Source organism: Miniopterus natalensis, chromosome 12 (genome assembly GCF_054644295.1).
Source record: "Miniopterus natalensis isolate mMinNat1 chromosome 12, mMinNat1.hap1, whole genome shotgun sequence".
NCBI lineage: Eukaryota > Metazoa > Chordata > Mammalia > Chiroptera > Miniopteridae > Miniopterus > Miniopterus natalensis.
This window is the reverse complement of record NC_142092.1, coordinates 74,030,165-74,042,782: the sequence shown is the minus strand read 5'-3', so window position 1 is coordinate 74,042,782 and position 12,618 is coordinate 74,030,165. Positions and strand designations below refer to the sequence as shown.

General features: G+C 65.4%; 2 protein-coding genes across 2 annotated transcripts; one reads left to right on the top strand and one right to left on the bottom strand.

Moving 5' to 3' along the window:
- The first annotated feature begins 449 nt into the window (after positions 1–449).
- Positions 450–2,098, top strand: SSNA1 (SS nuclear autoantigen 1). The gene is made up of 3 exons (XM_087823267.1): positions 450–512; positions 925–1,124; positions 1,555–2,098. Exons 1-3 carry the CDS (start codon positions 461–463, stop codon positions 1,660–1,662), a joined length of 360 nt encoding a protein of 119 aa, XP_087679393.1. The 5' UTR covers positions 450–460; the 3' UTR covers positions 1,663–2,098.
- A 1,206-nt stretch (positions 2,099–3,304) lies between these two features.
- TPRN (taperin) lies at positions 3,305–11,355 on the bottom strand. Its single transcript, XM_016211801.2, has 4 exons — positions 9,559–11,355; positions 4,069–4,309; positions 3,866–3,972; positions 3,305–3,771 (listed from the first exon to the last, which is right to left on the bottom strand). Exons 1-4 carry the CDS (start codon positions 11,338–11,340, stop codon positions 3,709–3,711), a joined length of 2,193 nt encoding a protein of 730 aa, XP_016067287.2. The 5' UTR covers positions 11,341–11,355; the 3' UTR covers positions 3,305–3,708.
- Positions 11,356–12,618: the final 1,263 nt, after the last annotated feature.

The window sequence follows — 12,618 nt, the reverse complement described above, 5'->3', positions numbered from 1 at the left end:
CCTGCGGGCGCGCTGGGAGGGCGCGCAGGCGCGGCGGGGCGCGGCGGCGGCGGTTGGCGCGGCGGCGGGCGCGGCCATGACCCAGCAGGGCGCCGCGCTGCAGAACTACAACAACGAGCTGGTCAAGTGTGAGCGCCCGCGGGGCCGGGGGCCGGGGGCCGGGGGCCGGGGGCCGGGGGCCGGGGGCCGGGGGCCGGGGGCCGGGGGCGGGCGCGGCCATGACCCAGCAGGGCGCCGCGCTGCAGAACTACAACAACGAGCTGGTCAAGTGTGAGCGCCCGCGGGGCCGGGGGCCGGGGGCCGGGGGCCGGGGGCCGGGGGCCGGGGGCCGGGGGCGGGCGCGGCCATGACCCAGCAGGGCGCCGCGCTGCAGAACTACAACAACGAGCTGGTCAAGTGTGAGCGCCCGCGGGGCCGGGGGCCGGGGGCCGGGGGCCGGGGGCCGGGGGCGGGCGCGGCCATGACCCAGCAGGGCGCCGCGCTGCAGAACTACAACAACGAGCTGGTCAAGTGTGAGCGCCCGCGGGGCCGGGGGCCGGGGGGTCGGGGGCCGGGGGACGGGCGGCTCGCCGGCCCCGGCGGTAGCCGGCCCGCAGCGCACGGCCGGCTGAGTTGTCGCGGCGGCGGGGCCGGTGCGCGGAGGCCTCTGGACCCGCCCCTCGCAGCCCCGTGCGGCGGGCACCGGGCGCTGGGCGTCTGCGGAGGGAGCAGAAAGCGATGATCTGAGCGCGCATCGCTTCCGGGCCCCGGGCCAGGGGGCTCGCGCGGGGCCTCCTTGAACCCCGAGCCCCTGGAGGCAGGCCCCGGCTCGGCTCCGGTGGCAGGCGGCCCAGCCGGCCCCGGGCCCCCGCCGCCCTCGTGTCCTGCGAAGCCGCGGGTCCGGGTGCGGGGGCCCTCTCCCACAGCCTGCCCCTCGCCCGCCAGGCATCGAGGAGCTGTGCCAGAAGCGGGAGGAGCTGTGCCGGCAGATTCAGCAGGAGGAGGAGGAGAAGCAGCGGCTGCAGAACGAGGTGAGGCAGCTGACCGAGAAGCTGGCCAGAGTCAACGAGAACCTAGCCCGCAAAATCGCCTCTCGGAATGAGTTCGACCGGACCATCGCGGAGACCGAGGCCGCCTACCTCAAGGTGGGGCTCAGGGCAGCTCTGGGGCCTGTGTGCCGGCAAGTCCGGGGGGAGCGTGCTCTGGCCTGGGTGCCCACAAGCAGCAGTGACAGGACTGCGGTATGGACGGGCCCCCAGTCACGTGATGACATTGCTGTGAGTGGGGCTGCTGTGTCTCAGGTTCTGAACACTGTACTCAGCACCCTGAGGCTTGCTCCAGACCGGGAGCAGCAGAGTGGCCGCAGGGGCAGAGCTAACTTGGTTTTCCAGGATGCGAGGAAGGAGCTTTGGGCTACACTCCGGGGTGGGGTAGCTACCGCCCCTGCTGTCCCCTCAGGGGCTTCCTCTTGGCTGCTCCTGTCCCACAGCCCCCATGGCCTGGCCCTCGCTTGGCACCTGAGTGGGGCTGGGCTGTGGGAACTGTGACAGGACAACCTTTACGTGTCTGTTACAGATCCTGGAGAGCTCGCAGACTCTGCTTAGTGTCCTGAAGAGGGAAGCTGGGAACCTGACCAAGGCCACAGCTTCAGAGCAGAAGACTAGTGGAGGCAAGGACAGTTGACAAGGCCCCTGGTGGGAAGAGGCCTGTCTCCACTGCACCTGTCAGCTGTTTGATCCTCAGCAAGTCTATCTTCAAAGTGTCTTTGTTCATGGCAGCATCCGCCTTCAAGAGGCAGCTGCCACCCTCCACTGCCCCCTGCTGACAAGAAAAGCCCTGGGTGCAGCCTACCAGGTGGGAGGGTCCTAGCCATGCACTCACCACACAGGCAGTGGGGAGGGTGGGCTCTGGGTCAGTTCTGCTCGGGGCCTGTCTGAAGCCCCCACACACCCCTGGGCTGCAGGAACGCCCTGCTTCTGGCCTCAGCATCCATGGGAGGTCCCTCACGCTCCTCTGCCAGCAGGTGCCCAGGCCAGGCGAATGGGCAGGGAGGGCCCTCCTCACTTCAGAGCTTGCTCTAGTGACCTGTGACTGTCAATAAATGTTGTTTTTATGAAGATCCATGCTACCCTGCTGCCTGTGTCCTGCCAGGAGAGTGAGGCTGCCAGATACTCCCAGAGCCAATGTGGCTCCTCTTGGGTGGGGGTAGGGAGGAGGGCCTCCCTGCCCTAGGGGACAGAGCTGAGGGTGTCCCTGTGCATCTCCTGTGACCCTCACACCACCCATCCCATTCCTGGCCCCCTTTCACCTGACTCCAGCACACGAAGCCCACCCTTCCCTGAGGGGCTGGACTCTGCCTGCTGGTCCTAGTCTCTGCCACCCCCTGGTGTCCACACAAGGCCTGACTTAGGGAGGTGTCTTCTGGGCTCCAGCTCTGTGATTCCAGATCCCATTGAGCCTGCCAGCACCACTGTTTCTGCTCTCCATCCCAAGCCCTCTTTAGGTCCATCTCTATTAGCCTGTCAGCCCATCAGTTCCCTGTGGCTGCTTGCCTAGGGGAGTGTGGAGGTTGGCAGGTATGTAGGTTAAGAGAGTCCAAATCCAGAAAAACCAGAGCCCACCCCACTCAGGAAAACACACCAAAAACACCCTCCTCCCTCGCAAGCCTGGACTCTCCAGGAGGGACAACCTCAGAGTTGGTAAATGGCCCTGGCTCCAAGGTGCAATTGAGCAGGCAGCCAAACCCAGCCTGGAGCTGCTCCCAGCGGGCAGCTCTGCGTCTCCCGCCACATCACCTCCCACGATCCGTTGGATTTCCCCGATAGCTGCTAGCACCAACCACAAGAGAGCTCAAAGGCTTTCGTGGGTCAGGGAGTTTTCTAAGCCACAAAGCAAGCAAGGTCCCTAAAGTTCTGCCCACCCCATCCCCTGCCCTGCCCCTGGTCCCGTCCTAGGTTCTTGGCCCTTCAGGGAAACCATGTCAGACCCAATAGTTGCAACACCCACCTCTACCGCCTGCAGCCCAGGCCCCTGGGCACAAGAGTTCCAGACGCAAGAGAGCATGCCCACTGTCCCAACGCTGGGTGGGAGGGGGTTGCCCCAGGAACAGGCATGCAACAGGGCAGTCCCTCGCCTGGGCAAGGGGGTGGCTGGGAGGGCAACGGCTGTGGGGAGTGAGAGCACTGTGAGGTGTGGGGATGCCTACCCCCCAAGGCACAGAGGTCCAAGCTGGGCCTCCATCACACCCTATGTGGGCTTCTCCCCACTGCCAGCACCTCAGTGGAGCCCTGCACACCTCTAAGGTGAGGACCATGCAAGGAGGCGGCCTTGTCCAGTGCTGTTTATTGAGTCTACCATCAGAGGTAAGAACAGACTTCCATTCATCACAAAGGAAGCAGGCTGAGCCGGGGGGGGGGGGGGGGGGGGGGGGCGACGACGACATGGGGAGGCTTGTAGTCCTACAGAGGACAGGCAGCTGAGTCAGTCCTTCACCCTGGACACACCCAACAGTCATGGCACAGCTGCCAGCAGGACCCTGCCCCAAACCATAGCTGGAGAGGGAGACCCCAAGGGACGGTGTGGCCCCTAGTGCCCCAGCTCAGGCCTCCAGCACCAGCATGGTTCTTAGGCCCAGGAATGGAGGGTGGGTTACAGGGGGACAGAGCCTGGCAGGGCATAAGGGAGTGTGCAGAATGAGGGTGGAGCTTGGCCATCCTGGTGGGGCTGGAGTCAGAAATAGAGGGCTGGCTCGCTGCGGAAGTCCGAAAGGTCGTTGTGACTGGCAGGGGTGAGCTGAGGGGGTAGGAAGGCAGTCAGTGGGGGGCTCACCCAGGCCTAGAGACCTGCCTCCACCTGGTGCTTGGGCATCCTCCCCGCCCACACTCACCATGACCTCCTTCTGTGAGGGCTCCAGCTCTCCTGGGGCCTGTGCCAAAGTCTGCTCCTGCCACTTGCTGAAGGCCATGGAGTGCTTTGGAGTGTAGCTGGACAGGCCTGCAGGCCAAGGGGCACACGCGAGGACATGTGAACACATGGACGTGTGGCCCAGACTACCCACTGGGCTGCCCACCTGGATAGGTGGGCACTCACCTGAGCTGCCATCTGGCAGGCGAGGGCTCTCAGGCGCCACGCTGTTCACAAAGGTGGCTCGGGGCAGGAAGAGTGCAAAGGGCTTCTCCACGGCCCCATTCAAGCCGGGCCCCTCCTCCTCCTCCTCCTCTTCCTCCTCTCCAGCTCCCTCGGCCTCCGCCTCTGCCTCCTGCACCAGGGAGCTCTCAGAAGGGTACTCGAACGTGGTGTGCAGGCTCTTGTCATTGAAGGAGATCTTCATCTAGGGGCAGAAGGCACATCAGCCAGGGCCTACTGCCGGCCACCGCGATGCCCAGCCACTAGGGTCCTCCAACTGGACCAAGTATGGCACTGTGAGCCCCCAGGGGCACAGTGAGGGCTGTCAGACCTGAGTGGGCAGCAGAGCATGCCATGAGCCCTTCAGAGGCTTTGAGAGATGGGGGCTACTTTTCATCAGAGAAGACACCTCCACCTGGGCCCTGCAGGCCCCCAGAAGAGCTGGGTCTGGCTGCCTACAGCTGCCCATGGCCACTGTGTCCAAAGACCTACACCCCAGGCCCAGGGTCACATCACCCCAAGTGGCCCCCTCCAACAAGGGACCAGACCCCAGCCAGCAACCTCAGGGTCGCCAGAAGCCTCTAAGGCAGCTTTAAGGGTCAGAGAGCTGCCTGAAGAGTGCTAGCCACACCTGCTCCCACTTGCTAGTGCCAGGTAGAAGTCCAGGTTAGGCAGCTCTGGGGGCCTCACCTCCTTGGGGGCCCCACCTCCTCAGCTCCCAGAAGCCCCTGTTGTTGCTGGGACCTCTCTCCAGAGCCAAGTTCATGTCCCAGCTTGAGGTACACCTGGATGGTCCTGCCCATCCAACTCGGCATGGGCCACCACTGCTGGACAAGGGCTTGGCCCACCCAAGGCCTGGTCCCCAGGGCCTGCATGAGGTGCCAAAGCCAGGTGACTGCCACATGCCAGCACCAGGAAAGCAGCACCAGGTGCTGTTACCCCATTTTACAGACTAAGTCAATGCCAGTCTGAAGCTGCACCGAGTGCAGGCTCAGTGATCCTCTCCTCCCACCTGCGCTGCCTGTCCAGCCCCTGTCCACCCTGCCCACTCCGCAGGCTCCAGAATTCACATCTGAGCTGCACGCCTCCAGGCCTGCTCAGCAGGGTCGGCCAGGCCCAGCGGTCGGTAATGAATACTCGGCCCGCCCGCAGCAGATGGAGGCAGCCCTGCTGGAGCTCGAAATATTAAACTCCTAGGCACAGGACACCAGCAGCCAGCTCAGGTTCCTCCTCCTCCCCTGGAAGGAGCCGGAGGCAGGAGCCAGGCTCCCAGGCAGAGAGCTTGTGGGGCCCAGGGACAGCAGGACAGGGAGGAGCTTCACAGGAGGGCTGGGCTGGCAGCCCAGGGCAACAGAGGGACCCAGACCCTGGCCTCAGGCAGAGGACACATGCAGGACCCACCAGCATCCACAAACAAGGGGACACACCCCGAGGCCACTCCACCCTCTCCTCCCTCAGCCACATGTGCACACGGAGCCTACTAAGCTGGGCACCCCACCTGCCTACCAAGCTTCTGGGCTTCACACTTCAGCACAGCTCACACACAGACACTGGCTGGGCAAGTCCAGGCCTGGTCCCGTTGTCCCCGCCCCAGCCACCTACCCAGACGGGGTCGGGGTCAGGCAAAACCAGGAGTGAGATGTCTGTTCCTGTCACTGGGAGGCGCACTGTCTCTCACCCTGCTCTGCCCCTGCCATGGGAGCCAAGGGCAGAAGCCTGGCACAGGGGGTGATCACCAGAGTCCACAGGTGCCCACCTACTCCCAGTCAGCTTGGGGACGGTTGCCTAGCCTCCAAGACTGGCCCTCTGGGACTTGGGGACAGATCCTCAGGAGGAGCCCAAGGCAGGATGGAGCTGCTAGCCCAGGGGTCCCCCTGCCCCAGGGCCCCACAGTAAACAGGGCTCCCATTCTCCTCTCAGTACATGCATTGTCTCTGAAGACCCTGAGCCCTCTAGGCCCAGCCCCCACTGCTGAAGACACAGGAAGGCGAGCTGCCAGGGCCAGGCCGGATTAGCATGCCCTCATTAGTCCACATGACTAGCTCCTAGCAGAGACTGAGGGGGCTGGGCGCACGCAGGCACAGCCTGGCCAGGTGGGGGCGGGGCAGTGCTCACAGGCCCTGTTCCGGTCACTTCCCACCTCCACTCCAGTCTCCCTCTCTGTGGGTGCATGTCTTCAGGTCACAGGATGCCCCGTGACTCATGCTGCTGGGGGGGCCACCCTCCAGACACCCAGCAGGCACAAGGGGAGTGTGGGGCTGTCACATGCACACACCTAGTCACCTGTCTCTGGGGACTTTGCCCACAGCACGGAGCACAGCCGGCAGGTGGGTCCTGGCTCACCCACCTCCCGCCCATCTCCAGGCTCTCACAGGTCCTTTGTTCCCCTTGCCCCGCCCACCCATACACAGCCACCCTGGACTCTGGGCTGACTGGGCTCAACCAGCCCCAGCTGGGATGAGGGCCCCACCCCTTGCTCCCCACACACACCTGCTGGCTCCCATCCCCCACCCAGCTCTGACTGCCCCACCACCGCCAAGGTTGGGGACCCCAAGTCAAGTGCAGCCCCCAGCCCAGGGCTGATCCTCTGCAAGAGGGGAAGCTGAGCAGAGCAGAGTCTAGACCTGCCTAAAAGCTCTCTGGGCTCTAAAAAGACCACTTAGGGGGGCACTTGCAGGAAGAGTTGGGCAGGGCCGGAAGGGCAGCTGAGAGCAGATGCAGCCAGGCACCTGGCATCCTGCCCCACACAGCAGGAGAGCGTGGGGCTCCACACTACAAGGGGGTGGAGGCCATACCAGCGAGTCAGGGTGTTGGGATGGTGGTCATGGAGGGTGAGGTGAGGGCAGATGGCACAAGTGTTGAGGATTGACCCCTAGGGACACTGACAGGCTGGGGCTGGGCAGAGGACCAGCAGGAAAGGAGATGAGGAGAGCAAAGGGGAGGGAAAGGAGCCACCAGACAGGCAGGAGCCTGGCTGGGTGGCACCTCACAAAGGGGAGGCCCACAGGTCAATCCCATGGGAGGCAGGTGTGGAGAGTTGAGGAACAGTCCCACCTATCAACCAGCCTGGGGGCCGGGCAGGGGTGAGAGGGAGCGAGGCCACAACACCACGCAGCAGCCAGCCCCAGCTTGGCCATCCAGGGCGACAGTGATAGAGCATCTGTGATTCTGCAGAGATAACTAAGTGGGGACATGTGCCCGCCAGGCAGGCCTCCCGGGTGCACAGGCAGGCAGGGTGCCCCTGCCGCCCAGGGCAAAGCTGTAGCCCCCTGAGGGCCCAACACCCTCCAGTGAGGTGCCAACCAGGGGCAGGCTCCCGTAACCCTGCTGCCCAGACCGCCCCCCTGCAGAGGCCCACAGAACTTATCCCTGGAAAAGGCACCAACACCTCCCTCCACTGCCCCGGGTCAGCCAGCCATGTGGGGGTCAAAGTGAGCAGTTAGCCCCAAGGCCCTTTGGGCCTTCAGCCCACTACATCCATGGGGGGGCAGGGCAGCGATCAAACCACAGGCTGGCTGGAGTGGTGAGGACGAGACCCAGTGGACCAGGGCCTGGAGGGGCAGCAGGAGGAGCACCCAGGGACCACAGACAGAAAAGACAAAAGGAGCAGCCCAAGACTGGCAGGCTGCTCTGGAGGGCTGGGCAGCTGGTACACGCTCAGGCAGGAAGTCACTGCCAGCAGGTCGTGCTGCTCTGGCAGGGCCCTAGCCAGGCCACTTGGCCATGGCAGGTGTCATCCATCTGGACCCACGACCCCCTCAGGATGGCACAGAGAAGAGGCCAGGCTGATCGAGCCCCTCTCCACCCCGAGCCCAGGTCTGCTTCCTCCCATCACTTCTTCCTGCCCTGCTGGCCCTCGGGCCCCTGCCTGGCCCTTCTCACACCAACCCACCCACGAGTGACCCCCACAGCTCTGTGCCCAGCTGGGGGTGGGATGACCAACTCTAGGCTATACCCTTGCAGTCCCAGGAAGCCAGGCCTTGCACAGCGGCTCTAGAAACAGGAAACGCCCTATGAGCTCCATGACCTCATCTACAGAGCAGGGAACTGTTATCAACTCCAGTTCTCCGATGAGTAGGAGAAGGAAGGCCTCCCAGTGGAGCTGGGGTCAAGGATCAGAAAGCAGAAGAGGGAGGGGCAGACACCAGGGTTCCCAGTATGGGGTGGGGTGGGGCTGGTGGCCACGGCTAGGCTACTGGGTGGGTCATGCCTGGGATGGGAAGGGTAGGGACCAGAGGGGGAAGTCACGGCCCATGGCCACAAAGGCAAGGTCCGGCCAGGCAGGGGGCACTGCGGAAGCCAGGCGTGGGTGCCTGACCCAGCAGTGGGAGCTGGCAGGAGTGCAGATGCCCTCACCAGGAAAGGAGGGGAGGATGACACCAGGAGGAGAGGCGATGCCAAGGCCAAGCCAAGGCAGGAAGTCAAAAGGAAACAAATAGAGAAGGAGATGGCATGTCTGGCAGGCACATCACTGCCCCCATGGCCCCAGGGAAACTGAGGATGGGGCAGAGGTGGCCTCAGGGGCCCTGGACACAGCAACTAAAGGAGAGGCCCACCAGCTCCACTGTGCCATGGGTTCTAAGGAAAGCGCATCTGTCCCACCTGCTGAAGGAGTCACGAGGACCTGTCCGCGGAATTTGCCTCAGGGCCAGACACAGGTGATAGAATGACCAGGAAGAATGTGAGGAACGTAGTCTCCTGCCCAGAGGGTTTCAGGCCACCAAGCAGAGCAGGGCTGTGGGATGAGGCTCCTGGCCCTGCACCCGGGTCTCTCAGCCCTAAGCCCCCCTCACCAACAAGGAGAGGCATCCTCATCTTTCCCCAGCATCACACCCACTCAAACTAAGCCTGGCACACACAAGGAGCTCAGAAACACTCTCACAAGAACAGGTTCTGCTGAGCTCCAGGCTGGCGTGCCTTCTAGGGTGCTGTGCCCCTAGGCTGACAGTGAGGTCGGATCCAACCACACCCAAATCACAGGCCTCCTGACCCTTCCTTCCCACTTCTGTCCTGCCACCTGCTACCTGAATAGACCAGGAGTCCAGATCATTCATGCCAGGGCTACCCCTCTCTTACCTGGTGGCCAGGTGGAGCCACCAGGCTTGGACGTTTTTCCTAGATGGACCTTCAGTAAGACAGGCGTGCCCAGCCAATTCCAAATAAAGCCTCAAGAACCAACAGACGGGCACTAGCTGGACTGACACTTCAGCCCTTCAACGTAGAGAGTATGCAAGCTGTTCCCACTGCCCCTGGTTTATTAGGGTTCTACAGGGGTCCAGGTCAGGGATCTCCCAGCTCACTCCCTCCTGGAGTTTGCATGGCCGTTCAGCCCCAGCTCTCCTATGGTCCACATAAAAGCAGTCCCCCACACAGGCCAGGTGTCCTGGGAACAGGGCACATGGGACCCATCCACCCCTTTACCTCCTGTCTGGTAACCCTGCCCCCCCCACTGACCTTCTTTCTCGAGGAGCCAGCCTTGGTGAGGCAGGACTTCTGCAAGGCCAGGTAGCCGCCAATCACCTCGATCTCATGCACGGTGGGGTAGCGCTTCTTCAGTGCGGTCCCCGAGACAGCAGGGGGCTCTGAGAGGCTGTCCACCTCCACTTCCTCGGCCTCCTGTGGCCCAGGCTCCCCGTTGGCCTGCAGGGCCCCTGGCTTCCTCTTGGGCACCACCGTGAAGGTGTTGCCACCTCGGTGCAGCTCTGATGGGTGGTACTGGGGAGGCACGCTGGCCCCCGAGCAGGGCAGTTTGGCTTCTTGGGGAACCTCATCCTCCGAGTCCACCTCGTCGATGAAGGTGACGGGCAGCCCTGGCCTTCCAGGCTCCCCGCCATTCTTGGCCAAGCCGGGAACCCCGAAGCCCTGGGAAGGCTCAGCTTCGGGGGCAGCCGGCAGGGATGGGGGTGGTGAGGATGGCCTCTGCCACCTAACAGCCCGGTCCACTAGGGCTGTGGCTGGCCTGGGGCAGGCCCCCTCCTGGACCCCCAAGGGGCTCCTCCCTCGGACAGGCGCACGATCGGCTCCAGGCACCAGCTGGGCTCCACGCTGTTGGGAGGCCCAGACAACCTCCCCCTCTGGCAGCCTCACAGACTGCCTCCCTGGGCTAGGAGGGGCCCCGGAGGCCTTGTTCTTGGGGATGAACACGAAGGAGTTGCGGGAGTTCACGCGGAGACTGGCCAGGGCCCGGGCCTGCAGGTCCCCGGCAGGAATCGTGTCCATGTCTGGCTTGGAGGCCGGCCGTATCTCGAAGGAGTCGTTGGCGCTGGTGGCCGAGGAGACCCAGTGGCGCTGGCTGGGAGTGGCACTGGCAGGGCTGGGCATGGGCAAGGCCGGGAGCCCGGCTGGAGTGGCACTGGGAGTCCCGGGGCTGGGGGGCGGGTGGGCGGGAGGCTCCCCCGACTCCACCTTTGGCTTGTACTCGCCCGGCCCAAGCGCGGAGTCCGCGATGCCGTTGGCAGCACCGGCCCGGGCCTCCGAGGCGGCGGGCCGGGTGGGGAGCGGGCGGGCGCCCGCACCGCGGTGCAGGCCCCGAGGGTGGACGGTGAAAGAGTTGCTGCCGGTCTTCTGCAGGAAGTCGCCGCGCCGCGCGCCGGGGCGCTCGGGCTCGAAGCAGGCGGCGCGCTCGCCCACGCGCGGGGCGGCCGGGCCGGGGACCGGCGGCGGCGGCGGGCGCGGCAGGGGGCGGCCGCGCTCCGGGCTCCCGCGACGGCGCGGCTCGGCCGGCGCGTCGAACTTCTGGAGCAGGCGGCTGACGCGGCCGGGCGGCGGCGCCGCCTCGAACCCCGGCGCCTCGAAGACGAGCACCTCGGCGGCGCGGATGCGGGCGGCCGGCCCCGCGGCCGGGCCGGGGGCGGCGGGCGGGAAACCGGGCGCCGACTCGATGATGATGATGTTGTCGGCGCGGATGGTGCGCACGCCCGGCACGCAGCGGTACAGCTCCAGCCGCCGCGGCGCCGGCCGCGCCCCCGCCGCGCCCGGGCCCCCGCCGCGCCGCGCCCCGCGCCGCCGCTCCGACTCGAGCCGCATGAACGGGTTCTCGCGCAGCGGGCCCAGGCTCTCGGCCACCACCAGCCGCTCGGCCGCCGGCTCCGCGGGTCCCGCCGCGTCCGCCCCGGCCCCCGGCGCCGAGCCCCCGCTCAGGGCCGCCAGCTTGGCCCGCTTGCGCTCCAGGATCTCCCGCTTCCAGGCGGGCATCCCGGCGCGGGGCCCCGGGCCCGGCCGCCCCAGGCCCGCCATGCTGCGGAGCGGCCGCCGGAGCCAGCGCGCGCGGGGAACTGCGGCCGCCGCCCGCCGCGGGCCTTCGCGCCGCGGCCACGCCCCCCGGGGCCGCCGCCCATTGGGGAGAGCTCGCTCAGGCCCGCCTCGCGCCCGGCAGCCCCGCCAATGGCAGGAGAGGGCGGCTGGCCGAGCTGATTGGAGAAAGCTCTCCCTGGCCCCGCCCTCCCGGGGCCTCATTGGACAGCGCCCGCCGCCGCCGCCGGCACCCATAGGGGAAGGCCGCCTCGAACGCGCCCCCAACACCTCGCGCGGCTCATTGGCTGCCCTCACTTCCGCCTCTGCGCCCTGCCCTGGGGGCGGAGCCTGGGGGGGCGGGGTCCTGGAGGGCCGCTGGAGACGGACCCCTGCACAGCGCGGGTGACCTTGGCTCTGCCAGGTAACTTCCTCTTCGTGCCCGCACCCAGCCGGCCGGTCGCTCTCCGCCCTCCCCGCCCCCCGCCGAGAACGCGGTGGAGGAAGAGCCCGCCCAGCACCGGAAGGCTATCCCCGCTCCCCTGGGTGATGCACAGGCTGCGCACCGGTCCCTCCTGGTCCATGGACTGGGCACCTGCCGTGCTCCGTCCCCTGCGGGACTTGGGGGAGATGCCAACGCTGGAGCCCCACCAGTGCTGAAGAATCGGTTTCTCAGGAACCCCTGGCTTTGCCGGCCCCCAGAACTGACTGTGTTGCTCAGACAAGTGGGAGAAGCTCTAGCCCACCCTTGGCCATCAGGAAGTACAGAAGCTGTGAGGAGGCAGGAAGGAAAGGGGACACCCACACGCAGGCCCACAGCTCTCTAGCGCAGGAAGAGCCACAAAAGCCAGGCTGTGTATTCCACCGTCACCTCCCCAAGCTACTGTCACCTCCCAAGGCTGGCAGGACGCAGCTTCCCTGCCCACATGCCATGAGAAAGCCCAGTGCCCACCACAGTCTTAGGTCCGCGCTGGAGTCAAGGGGAGGAAGGGAGACTGGGGAGCACTGACACACAGATTCCTGCCTGCCTTCCATGACCTGCCCTGCAGGCAGCAGTTGTTCAGTAATAACACTACTGCCTCCCATACCACTCGTCTTTCAGGGAAGGTGCTCCAAGGGCACACAGAACTGGTTTCAACCTGAGACACCCTTCTCAGCTTCTGGATGCCATGGCGGAAATCACCTTTCCAGAGGAAGCTAAACCTTCTTATACTCATTACTTCTACAGCAACAGGACTCCCTAATTCTGAACTACCAGAATAAAACGGGGGGGAAAACAAAACA

Excerpts from the sequence above, each read along its gene's own strand:
- TPRN (XM_016211801.2), bottom strand. The coding sequence starts at position 11,340 with ATGGCGGGCCTGGGGCGGCCGGGCCCGGGGCCCCGCGCCGGGATGCCC. Across the intron at positions 4,310-9,558 it reads CTGGCTCCTCGAGAAAGAAG|ATGAAGATCTCCTTCAATGA; the intron begins GTCAGTGGGGGG and ends TTCTGCCCCTAG. Across the intron at positions 3,973-4,068 it reads CCTGCCAGATGGCAGCTCAG|GCCTGTCCAGCTACACTCCA; the intron begins GTGAGTGCCCAC and ends CTTGGCCTGCAG.
- SSNA1 (XM_087823267.1), top strand. The coding sequence starts at position 461 with ATGACCCAGCAGGGCGCCGCGCTGCAGAACTACAACAACGAGCTGGTC. Across the intron at positions 513-924 it reads CAACAACGAGCTGGTCAAGT|GCATCGAGGAGCTGTGCCAG; the intron begins GTGAGCGCCCGC and ends CTCGCCCGCCAG. Across the intron at positions 1,125-1,554 it reads CCGAGGCCGCCTACCTCAAG|ATCCTGGAGAGCTCGCAGAC; the intron begins GTGGGGCTCAGG and ends TGTCTGTTACAG.